The following is a 12,438-nucleotide window of genomic DNA, read 5'->3' as shown; positions in this document are numbered from 1 at the left end:
CACCTCTTCCCCCCACCCCAAGGCCGGGAAGCGCCATGGCAGAGCTCTGGCGACGATGGGTGAAGTGTGACACCGGCAAAACTGTGTGGGTCGCAGGTGACAGCGGTGCCGTGCTGGGGACCATGCAAGGAATGGGGGGGACACTGCTCGCTGGGCTGCTCCTGTGTCCCCCCAGCCAGGGACAGCTGCTGTCCCGCTTCTGTGTCCCCCCAGCCAGGGACAGCTGCTGTCCCCGTCGGCGTCTCCTTTGTGCTGGGGTGGGCTCTGGGTGGGGGGATTTGGGCAGCTCCCCTGGGCTGGGGGCAGCTGGGGAAGGGGGTGCTGAGGCCATGACCCCCAAGCTGCTACCTGCTGCCTGCAGGGTTCATCGGGGGGGCAGGTGGGTGCTGGTGGGACTGTGCCAGGCTCAGGGTCACCGTGATGCAGGGTCTGGAGCACAGGTCTGCTGGGGAGCGGCTGGGGGAACTGGGGGGGTTCAGTCTGGAGCAGAGGAGGCTGAGGGGAGACCTCCTGGCCCTCTGCAACTCCCTGCCAGGAGGGGGCAGAGAGGGGGGATGAGTCTCTGGAGCCAAGGCCCCAGCGCCAGGCCCCGAGGGAATGGCCTCAAGCTGCCCAGGGCAGGGTCAGGCTGGCTCTGAGGAAGGATTTCTGTGCAGAAGGGGCTGTTGGGCGTTGGAATGGGCTGCCCAGGGCAGGGGGGAGTCCCCGGGATCCCTGGGGGGGTTGAAGAGTCGGGCTGAGCCAGCGCTGAGGGATCTGGGGGAGTTGGGGGGGGTCAGGGTGAGGGTCATGGCTGGGCTGGAGGAGCTGCAAGGGCTTTTCCAACACAGATGATTCTGGGGTTCTGTGCTGCTCCCCAAAGCTCTGCGGGTGCCCGGGGGGCTGGTGCTGCACCAGGTGCTGCAGTGTCACCCTGGGGCAGGGGTGGCTGCAGGGACCAACGTGGGGCTGTGACCCCGCTGCCAGCCAGTGCCCTGCAGGATTTTTTTCAGGGGGGGGTGTGAGGAGGTGGCAGAGCCTCCCTCCCTCCTGCAACTTCACCTTTCCAAAGGCTGAAGGGAAGAAAATCAGTTTAAAAGCCGGCTCTGCAAATCCCGCCAGCGTGACACGGGCAGGAGCCGCGCTCCGCTGAGCAGCTCCTCCCGGCCTGCGGCTCGCGGCCTCCCACCTAATCCGGTTAACACACCTCTGCAATCGGCTTACGGCGAGGAAGAAACCCCAAATCTCCTCTGAGGGAGGTGCAGGGGAGCAGGGCTGCCGTGCTGGAGCCCTGTTCTTGGCCGAGTCTCCTCCTTTCCTTTGCCAGACGCCTTCTGTGGGGCGGGTGAGGTGCCCTCACCCTTACTGGGAGGTGGCCCAGTGGCCCAAGCGCTCCCCCACCACCCAGAAGACCTTTTTCCTCTGCGAGGAGATGGCTAAAGCAGTGCCCAGACACACAGAGGGTCAGATGGAGACGAGAGGGTGCCCAGCCCCACCTGGGTCTCTCTGGGTGGGCAGCATGCCCTCGGCTGGCACCCCCCCGCCCTGCTGCCCGTACCCCTTTGCCCCGGCAGAGCAGCGGGTCCCGGTGCCCTGAGCATTCTGACGGGCTCAGCGTGAGGCGTCGGAGCAGAGACTGATGCGTTTCGGCAGCAAGGTCGTTCTTGCAGGGCGCAGGTGGCACCTCTCGGCCGCACCATCCCGCTCCGGCTCCTGGCGCGGGCAGGACGGGCACAGGCTCCGGTGCTGGGGGGATGCAGCCGCTGCGAGATGCTCCCGCGCAGCCCCGCTCCGACCTGCCGACGGCTCGGGGCCGCGGCCCCTCTGACGTGAACAAAGCTGGTTTTATTCCTGTGATCTTGGCGTGACGGGGGGCCGAGCGAGGGAGGCTCTCCAGGCTGTTCTGCCTTGGTTAAAAAAAAACCCCTCTTGGCTCCGCTCTGCAGTCGCTTTACGAGAAGCGGCTCCTTTTTGGCGTGGCTCCTGGCTGCAGCCCCCAGCATCTCCCCGACGCTCGGGGCTTGGCTCGGAGCATGGTGCTGCGGGGGGGACCCAGCCAAAGCCCCCCAACGCCTGTCTCAGGCCATGGGAGAGGAAGAGTTGGCTCTGCCAAGCAGGAAAATCACAGCCAGCGCAGGATTTTTTGAGCAGCAAAGGAAAAGGCTGTGACTAACAGCCCCAGCGTGGAGAAGCAGCAGCCGTAGGGCACCGTTTTCAGGTCCCACTCTGTCCCAACTCCCGTTTGGGGACTGGGAACCCCGCGGGGACTGGGAACTGTCACAGCTTGATGGGGCTGGAGGGGAGGGCTGGGGCTGGGCTGCCACTGCGGGTCTCCCGGGGATGGATCGGAGCTGCAGCCAGGATGGACAGGGCTGTGCGTGGGGCAGGGGCTGCCCTGGGATGTGTGAGGGACCCCCTCATCATCCTCATCCTTGGGAAAGGGTGTGGGTAGGGGGGAAGGGAAATGCGGGGGGCCAGGCTGTGGGGACCAGAGGGACGACGTTCTCCCAAGAGCGTGGCTGTTGGCTGACACCCCCCCACCCCGAGACGCCGCGCTGCGGCCCCACTGCCTTCCCGCGCCCCCAGCCACGGCAGGAGGATTTCCCACAACATCTCCCAGCCTCGTGCCGCCGGCGAGCACCGAAACTGCCCCGGCTTGGGCTGTGCCCTCTAAATAATACAGGAAGGCAAGTGCTGTCCGCGGGGGCTGCCGATAAACGCGGCAAATGGCCGGGAAATGGAGCGTGTCTTTTGGGAGCCACCTCGGCGGTTGCTGTGCCGCGGCCCTGGGCCGAGGCGGTGCTGCCGGGCCGGCGCAGGTACAGGCCTGGGTGGGGAGCAGGAGATGGAGCGGAGCTGCCAAGTCCACCGGAGCGTTGGAAATTGCATTTCACGGCCGGGCAGACTGGGATACCAACCCCAGCACCGTGTGCCGGGCGCTCGGAGAGGAGATAAGATTTGATTAAGAAGGCCGCTATTAATTTATGGCAAGTACACTCATGATAGCGGAGAGGTTGCTTTTGATTAATAGCCAGAAGGAGAGTTTTAAGCTCTTGGTCTTGGTGGGGGGAGAAGAGGAGGGAGAGGGAAAGCAGGGAAGGAGGGGAACAAAGTAAGTTGCGAGGATTAATGGACACTTCTGCAATTTTAAGTCTCTTTTTCGTTAAAAATTAAAAAAAAACCTGTTAAAAGACACACCGTGGGTGGGGTGCGTAGGGTGGCTGGGATGGGGAGGATTGTGTCCGGTGCCTTTGGCACTGCTCCGTGTGCCAGTGGGGATGGAGGCTCCCCCTGTGGCCCCCAGCCCAGCACTGGGGGGGTCAAAGGACAGCTGGGGTGTCCCCGTGGCTGCCCCTTTGCTCCGGGGCCAGCCCTTCCCGCTGGGATCAGGACCCAGGGCTGGGATGGATATCGGCTCGTGGCCGTGCTGCTCCGGGGGGGCAGAGGGACCCCTTTCCCCCACCACATCCAGCGCAGCAGCGCTGCCTTTTGCCCCCAGTTTGAATGGGCCGAGCTGAATGCCGAGCCGAGCCGTGCCTCCTCCCGCCACACACGGCTTCTCCCACAGGGCCACGCTTTGCCAGGCGTATTCGCCTGAAATTAGAGAGGAGCAAAGGCGCTTTGGCACCCAAACCCCTTTCCTGGTGGGTTTTGCTGTCAAACCTGCATCTGCCGGGCGGTGAGATGAAAGCTGGGCTCTGCCCAGAGAGAGCCCTGTGCTGGCGGGGTGTTGTGGCACGGCCATGCTTGGGGTTCTGATGTCCCCACGGGTGACGGTGCTGTGTGGGGCCGCGATCCCCACTCCTGCTGGTGCTTCCCCATCATTGGGTGGGTGGGTTTGGTGCTTTTCCCTGCCACCCCTCCCCTCAAATTGGCACTGGTGAGGCCACCCCTCGGGGAGGGGGTTCAGTTTTGGGCCCCTCACCCCACAAAGGCCATTGAATGACTCGAGCGTGGCCAGAGAAGGGCAACGGAGCTGGGGCAGGGTCTGGAGCACAGGTCTGCTGGGGAGCGGCTGGGGGAACTGGGGGGGTTCAGTCTGGAGCAGAGGAGGCTGAGGGGAGACCTCCTGGCCCTCTGCAACTCCCTGCCAGGAGGGGGCAGAGAGGGGGGATGAGTCTCTGGAGCCAAGGCCCCAGCGCCAGGCCCCGAGGGAATGGCCTCAAGCTGCCCAGGGCAGGGTCAGGCTGGCTCTGAGGAAGGATTTCTGTGCAGAAGGGGCTGTTGGGCGTTGGAATGGGCTGCCCAGGGCAGGGGGGAGTCCCCGGGATCCCTGGGGGGGTTGAAGAGTCGGGCTGAGCCAGCGCTGAGGGATCTGGGGGAGTTGGGAAGGGTCAGGGTGAGGGTCATGGCTGGGCTGGAGGAGCTTCAGGGGCTTTTCCAGCCCAGATGATTCTGTGACTTTGAAGCTGGCATCGAGTCACTGCGGGAGACACGATGAGCTGAAGGGGACGCTCTGCTGGAGTGCGTTACGGGCACCAGGACACGGCTCCGGCCCTGGCCCTGCTGTGCCGGGTGAGGCCGCCACGGCTGGGGGCTGCCAGCAGAGCAGATGGGTGCTGGCGAGCGGGGGCCACTCGTGCGCTGGGTTTGGGCGGGCTGTAGCAGCTCAGGTTGCTTCGTGCTTGCTCAGGTGTTGGGAGGAGGGCGAGCAGGGCTCCGCGAGGATGCCCACGCCATCTTGACTTTGTCCTTGGCACCCCCCGGATGCTGGGGTCCCCCCCGGATTCCTGGGTCCCCCGCAGCCACCTGGGTCCCTGCTCGGCAGCACGTTGTGCTCTGCAGCTCCCCAGGTGCTGGGAGCGTTCGGCATTTCAATTCTGTGTTTGCTTTTTATTAAGGGGATGGAGCCTCGTCTCAGGAATACTAATGGCTCCGGCAGCAGCAGAGAGCGCTGCTGATCCCCCAGCACCGGGGGTGGGGATCACCCCTGTCACCACCCCAGGAGGGGACCGTGGTGTCCCTGGTGCCATTTAATCAGCCCGATGACTTTACCCACAGCCACTGAAAAATTGATGCCTCCCAACTGCACGCTGGCGTCCGACAAGCAGAACATGGAACTTCACCAAGGGACGGCTCCTCGGGCAACGGGCCCGGGGCTTCGCCTGTCCCCAGCCGCGTCCCTGGGCACGGGGCCACCCAGCCGGGGTGGCCGCGGAGGGGACACGCTGTGTCCCCAGGGCCAGGATGGGTTCCCCGGGGTGATCCCTCCTTGCACCCACCCAGGGCTGTGACCCCACTGGGGTGCTCGGGGACGTTGTGGTCCCCCATGGGTGCTGTGTCTGGGGGCCGTGGGGGCACCCAGGTGATGTTAACCCCTTGCCTGCCGTGACGGCGCAGGCACCCTCCCCCCTTCCTCCCCCCTGCCCCCCAGATGCAGAGCGGCTGCTGCGGCGCCGGGGAACTGCGCCGCGAATATGTTACACAAATGAATAATAAAAACAAAGGAAAATTACCCTCTTATTGAAACTCGTTTTATGAATAAAACAATTATTCTGGTAATTGAAAAAATGTGTCGTTAAATTAAATGCAGTGGTTCCTATTAAAATTTTAGTGGATTGCTTCTTCTCTGTTTCTTTTTCCTCCTTTTCCCTTCCCTCCCTCCCTCCCTGCCTCCGCTGGCGGCTAAAGGCTGGTAATTATAGCGGAGGGTTTCTCTTTCTCTTTATTGTTTTTTAATCTCTTCGTGCTGCGAAGCGCCAGCGATAGTCTGATGCAGAAGAGATTTAACTCCATCTCCCCATGCTGGGGTGGCACGGGGGGGGCCGGAGCGGGAGCGCGGTGGCAGGGCCAGGTGCCACCCTGCTGTCCGGGCAGTGCTGCCCCGGCAGGGTGGGTGGGGGAGCCCTGTGAAGCTCTGTCCCCCCTCCCAAGGTCAGGTGGGTGCAGACAGGGGAGCGGGTCCCAGGGCCCCCCCTCTGCGCCGGCCGGGCCGGAGAGGGGCCGGTGGGGAGGGAGGGGGACGATCGTGTTATTTATGAGGTGGGGGAAGGACCTGGGTGTCCCACGAGCTGCTGGTCCTTTGGGGTGGCCGGGGGGACCCGGCCTGGTGCCCCCATCCCCATCTCATCTCCATTTGCTGGGGTTCACCGAGTGCAGGGGGGGGTGTTGCCCCCTCCTTCTCCCCCCCCCAGCCCGCAGCTGCCCGGCACAGCCCTGTCCTTGGCAGCATTCCGGGATTCCTCCGGCCTTAAACCTCCCCATCCCTTCCCATCAAGAGGGATTTGAAGCCAGGGAGAGGGGAGCTTAGTTCCCAGCTCGCCCATTCCACCAGGAATTAGGATCCATTACTGCTTTCTCGGCGAGACGGGGGCTCCCTGCCCTACATCCGCGCCCCCTCCCCGGCACTAATGCGCCGGGCTCGGCCCTTCTGTAAATAAAGCGCAGGGGCAGAGATTGTGATCCCATTAGGCAGGATTAGTGCCTTGGGAGGCCCTGGCATTCAAATGTCATCGGCAGCGGAGCGGGGGGAGCCGGAGTCAGCCCCGTTCTTGTCCCCCTTCCCTGTTGCCAGCTCTTGGCATCCCATTTATCCCATCCCGGCCGCTCGGCTGCAGCAGCCCAGCCCCGGGGTCAGCGCTGCGGGCAGGAGGGGGATGGCACAGTTTGGTGGCACCTTCCTGCATGGAGGGGACAGTGCTGGGCTGGCACAGCACCCGGCCAGTGGCCCCAGGGGCTCGGCACCAGGCTGTGCCGCTGGCAGATGTGCAGATGTTCCCCGGGACGCCTCTCGCCGCTGCCTGTGTTTGGAAAGTGATGAATTTCTGCACCAACTAATTAGTCTCTAATTAGCAAGTGAAGTGTAAACAGTCACAACAGATGGGGGAGAGGTGGAATTAGCGGTAATGACCCTTCGTTTGGGGGGGAATGTGGCCGTCACGCACCAGGAAACTTCCCACTGGGTCCAGGACCGGGGGAATCGCAGCCCCCATCCGTGCCGGCTTGGGAGGGGGTGGTGGGCACCCCGCTGCACCCCGGATTTGGTGGTGCCATGGCCTGTCACGCTGCCAGGGTGGTGGGAGAGAGGAGCTCCCCCCAGGCCTGCCCAGAGCAGAGCTCAGGTGCCACGTGCTGCCGGGGAGCAGAAGGAAACTGAGGCAGAGAGAGGCTGGGGTGCGAGGGGGTGCAGTGCTCCTCAGCATCAGGGCCCCCCCTTCTCCCCTCATGCTGACGGTGAGAACGGGCACAGCCACCCCGGGGGAGCACGGCCAGCGCCCGCTGCCACCGTCACCCCAACAAGAGACCCCCGGTGCACCTGGGACCCCCATCCCCACCGTCTCCTGTCATGGTGGGGGGAGATTTGGCTTTCCCAGGGGAGTGGAGGCTGCTGCGGGGGGACACAGGGGAGCTTCTGGGTCCGAGGTGGCTGCTCTGACCTTCGCGGGCAGATAACGATCGCACGATCAATAGTGGAATTAGGAGCCGCCTCTCCTCCGCTGCGCCATTTTTCACCCCGTAACGCAGAACAGATGGCTCGGGTGCTTCAAAGCGAGATGAGCCTTAGCTGTTTAAAATCAAATTAAGGATGTATGCAAACGACGCGCGGGCCCAGGGGAAGGTGCGCCGGGAGCACCCTGCCTCCCCAACGCCTCCCCAACACCTCCCCAGCAAACGCTGGGTGCTGGCACAGCCCCGTGCTGTGGTTTCTGGTGTGGCCCGAGCGTGCGTGACCACTGGGGATGAGCCCGTTGTGCCGTGGGGCCTCGTGGTGGTGATGCAGCGGCTGCATCTAGCCCAGGCAGACCACCCTCCCCCCCCCAAGTCTGGTCCACAGCTCATTTACTGCGTTCGTGCAGGTGTTTGGCCCCAGAGCCAGCCTCTGGCTGTGCCACGGCCGCAGCCGGGGGCTGTGGTAATCCCCCAGGTCCCCAGCCCGATGTGGGCAAAGCCTCGGGGTTGCAGGTCAAGCTCCTGCCGCGCCGTGGCGGGGACACGCGTGTACACCCCCTGCACACTCATGCAGAGGTGGCATGCACTGTGCCCAGGCACAGATCTCAGCAACACGCGTGTGCGTGTGCTCCTTGGGCACCCCAAAAGCTGCAGCTTGGCCAGCGCAGGGCTACCACGAGCTCTCTGGGCTGGGCAACCATGCGGCCATGGGCCGGGCTCGCAGCCAGTTGCTCTCGGTGCCAAACCCTCCAGCGGGGGCACTGAGCTGCCGTGGTGCCTGTAGGCACTCCTTCCTTCGCTGCCTAATGACTTGCCTGGCACTCAGCACCTCTGTGGCCACCCTGGGGACAGGCAGGACCGGGCAGCCGGGTGTAAATCCGATGAGCATTTCCACGTGGGTGCAGCAAGCGGGCACCCCAGGGTGCGCAGGAGCCAGGCCCTGCCAGCGAGGAGAGGAGAGGGACCCCCCAAGTGCAGGGCTGGTGGTGTCTGGGTGCCTCTGAGCTCCTGCAGACTCCTGACATCCCACCCCGGGGTGGTGGGGCACCGGAGGAGGCTGAGCCCACGGGCACGGGGCTTTGGTGGCAGCTGACGGTGTGGAGAGCCGTGGCAGGAATTCAGCTCGCGCACACAAGCAAGCAAAGCCCTACCCCAAAGAAAAAACCCAAAGCCATGATTGAAAGCGCACTTGAAAGCTGCTGGGGAATATGAATGTGTCTTTGAAGTAAAAGGGCTTCCATTTGTTAAGCAGAAAATGGAGCTGTGTGGTTCGATTTATAGTTTTACTTAGCAAATAAAACAGGAGAGGAGTAAGTGTTTATGTCTCGCTCCGCTCCCAGCCCCTCCGCCCCCTTCACCCCCCGAGTTAAAAGCTCAGTGCTTCTGAAACGCTACAAAGGCCGCCAGGAATAAAGCAAAGCAAGCAGCTTAGATAAACCCGAGATGGGCTAAGCGCTTGTTGATAGGCTTGTGAAATGGCTCAGGGCGGGGGGAAAATGGCCAGTGGAGGGGTCTGGGCGCGCCGGCTGGCACAGGGGGATGGGGAAGTGGCCACCAGCATCCCCCTGCCCACGTGGTGCTGAGTTACGGTCCTGCCCGTGATGAAGTGGCCCTGATGCTGTGGGGCCGGGCACATCTCTCACCCCCTTTCCCCCCCTCTCTCTGCAGACGATGTCTCCCCGTACTTTAAGACGGAGCCGGTGCGGAGCCAAGTCCACCTGGAGGGGAACCGCCTGGTCCTGACCTGCATGGCGGAGGGCAGCTGGCCCCTCGAGTTCAAGTGGCTGCACAACAGCCGGGAGCTCACCAAGTTCTCCCTGGAATACCGGTGAGTCGCCGGTGCCGAGCACCCGCGCCGAATCCCGGCACGTCGGTCCCTGGCTCTGCGGGCATCGCCGGTCCCGCGGCAAGGGGCTGCCAGCCCGGGCAGCGCGAGGCAGCGGGGAGCGTGCCGGGAGCTGCCGCCTCTGTTTGGTGAGCAAACGGTGGGTTTAAGCAGCTCAACATCAGGGAGGAGGCGTTTGCACAGAGCGGGATTAACACCAGGCCGCAGATCACGGCTCGTGGCTCCCCGAGAGTGGCCCGACCTGGGGAAGGAGCCAGAAAGGGCGGCACGAGAGATCACCCCGGGTTCGGGCACCCGGCCCCATGTGCCGACCGATCCTGCCCCGCGTCACGGCCCGCTTGGGGCTCGCCTTTAAATCAAGGCGAGGACCTCTCGCCGTCTCTTCTGTGTGCATGTGTCATCCTCTCTGTTTTAATCAATAATTGAGCCCGAGGAGAGCCGTTCCCCCTTGAATCCAAAGGCTTCGTGTTGCTATGGCAACGCTGGGCTGCTCCGGGATCCCAGCGAGGCAGACAGTGTGACTGGGTGACACCCCCTCTCTGGCACCGGGTGCTGTGCCGGGGTGCTGGGTGCCCTCCCCAGCACCATGTGTCCCCTCCCCGGCACCGTGTGCTGTGCTGGGTGCTGGAGTGGTGTCCTTGGGGACAAGGGGTGCTGTCCCCTGCCAAGCCATGGTGGCTGCAGCTCTGTGATGTCCCCAACGCCCCAGGCTCGGTGCTGGGTGTCCGCCCCAGTGCCGGCTGCCCCCTGGGACGGGTCCCTTGTCCCCAGCCCTGGTGTCAAAGCTCAGAGCCTGGCTGAACCCCCTGATTCCCGCAGCTCCCACCTGTCTGGAGTCACACCGGCCGCAGCGGGGACACCCCAAAATGTCAACCCTGAAATGGGACTGTGGCGACGGTGGTGACAGCAGGGTGGGGGGACACGGAGCCCTCGCAGTGGCAGCGCTGGGGCAGAGCCACCCACCCCAGGCAGGAGAAGGGCGTCAGGACCCCGACCCCATCTTAGGGTGCCTGGGGGTCACCTCCAAACCCAGAACGGGGACTCCTGGCTTCCAGTCTGCTCCTGGGTTTGCTCCGGGCCTCAGTTTACCCTTGCGCAGGAAGGAGGCCAGCGCTCGTGTGTCTCTGCTCTGGGCCACCCAGAGTCCTGCGCCACGCAGTCCCCACGTCCCTGCGCCAAGGTGACTCCCTTCCCCCTGAGCCCCCCGGCCCCCGCCTCCGGCTCCAGCATCCAGCCAGAAAGGATTAAGGAAGGAAGCGAGAAAATAAACACACACATGGGGAAAACCCAAACAAACGCAGCTAATGAAGCAAACAGCCTCTATGCAAATCGCTGCCTGGCTTTAACCCGTCCTCGCCGCGGCGAGGACACAACCCGCTGGCATCGGCGTTGCTGCCGGTCCCCGGGTCCCCGCGGGGATTTAACGTGTCACGATGAGAGTTTGGACGTCTTGCCTGGAACTGAAGGCTGCTGGTGAGGAAGGCGAAGTACCAAAATTAGTTATGATGGGCAGAAATTGAATTTTAATAGAGATGTTGGTGGCACGGAGCCAGCCTGCTCAGGCAGTGGGAAGGTAGTAATTAAAAGTTAACGAGTTTAGAAACAGAGTAATCCTTGGAGAGAGGAGGGCTGGTGCTGATGGCCGGGGATGCTCAGGGATGCTCCTGTCCGTGCAGGGGTCAGATTCCAGCAGCGTGGCTGAGGGGTGTGGGGTGCAGCCAGTCCCCCCCCCCAGCTCGGGGCTGGCACATGCCCCCCAGCGTGTCCCCACTCCGGGGCCCGAGGGACCTTGCCCAGGGCCCGGCCGTGCCCGTGACAGGACGCACCGAGCTCTGCAGCATGTGCTGGGGGGTGAGGGGCCGTGCCTGGGGTGCCGGCCGGACTTGGTGGCATCACCTCGTGGTTCCCAGCCAGGACAGTGTCACCTCTGCATTTTTGTCCTCGGTGTCCTCCCTGCTCCTCCCCAAACCCTCCCTGGCCGCAGGGCATCCCGCTGGCAGCCGCCCTTGTGCATTTTACCCATTTTTGGGGGGGCTGTGGGCTGGGGCTCGTGCCCCCTCGGCCCCGCGCTCCCCATCCTGGTTCATCCTCATCTGATGGTCAGACAAGCTCACGCCACGTTTTAAGGGAAGGAGTCGCTCTCCCAGTTTGGCAGCGCGTTTCCATGGCGACCGTCCTTTTCCTTCCCGCAGCAATTCAGCCACCAGCTTGCCACCCCAGTGACTTGTTGGCATGCGATGAAGGGCGAGTGGGGAGTGGGCTCAGCCGGGCCCTGGCCCTGAGCCGGAGAGGGCTAAGGCAGTTCTGCTGTGGGCAAGTGGAGCCGAGCCCTTGGGAGCATCCTTGGGGACCCCGGGGGGCTCGGGGACCAGCTCGGCTCCATGTGCCTGCGGAGCCGACCTCCCTCAGGAGCATCCCCAGGAGGGGTCAAGTGCGATCGGGGACCACGGAGGGATTGAAGACCGCGGGCGCAGGGGCCCGTCCCCGCACTGGGAGCATCCCTGGGGACGGCAGGTGACCAGGGACCAGCTTGCCTTCACCCACTCACTGCCTGCGCTGCGTGGGGTGCGTGGAGGCAGCTCTCCCATGGGACCCCAACTGCCTCTCGCTCCTGGGGACCCCACAGCAAGACCCCGTCCCTTCCGATGCTCACTGGGACCTTCGTTAAGGTGGTGGCAGGGCGGGGGGGCGGCGGAGCCTTGCCCCCACGCTCCGCTCCCGTGCCCTGGCACGCCAGCACTGCGCTCTCCGGGGCCGGCTCTGTTTTTCCGCGCATAATCTCGCCGGTGCCGGGCTCTCCTGCGAGCTCTCCAGAGCCTGACTTCTTCTCGTGTGAGGAATCATAACATGCAAATCAGGCAGCTTGATGTCTTTAATGAAATCCTCGGAAGGAAAAGCGCTTCTCTGGTGAATTGAGGATATTTATTTCTCATACAAGAAATTTAACATGCAGATTAGTTGAGGCTGGTAATTTATCACATGAGATTGTCCTATTAAGGGTTGCATCGAGTCCTGCTGCCTTCAGAAATTACCTTACACATAGATTACCCCTGGACAGACTCCCATCCGTAGAGATGCATCTTCTATCTACTAAATCAGCCCTCTTTCCCCTCCCCACGTCCCTCCGCAGCTGGCGCGGGAGCCCAGCAGGGACTAAAGGATCCCCCGCCTCTCCCCAAGAGCCCAGATCCCCTCTGCCGGGAGCTGGGCGCCTGGGAAGGGGT

General features: G+C 63.6%; 1 protein-coding gene across 2 annotated transcripts in view; it reads left to right on the top strand.

The window, feature by feature from the left end:
* SDK2 (sidekick cell adhesion molecule 2) overlaps positions 1 to 12,438 on the top strand; it is a 49,012-nt gene that overhangs the window by 10,433 nt on the left and 26,141 nt on the right. For both annotated transcript variants that reach the window (XM_074922127.1, XM_074922126.1), the window contains exon 2: positions 9,037 to 9,196. In XM_074922127.1, coding sequence (XP_074778228.1) covers positions 9,037 to 9,196 — 160 coding nt within the window. The remainder of the gene's footprint in view (positions 1 to 9,036; positions 9,197 to 12,438) is intronic.

This window comes from Athene noctua, chromosome 18 (assembly GCF_965140245.1).
Source record: "Athene noctua chromosome 18, bAthNoc1.hap1.1, whole genome shotgun sequence".
Classification (NCBI taxonomy): Eukaryota; Metazoa; Chordata; class Aves; order Strigiformes; family Strigidae; genus Athene; species Athene noctua.
Note: the sequence above shows the minus strand (reverse complement) of the source record. Positions and strands in the feature narration are given on the sequence as shown.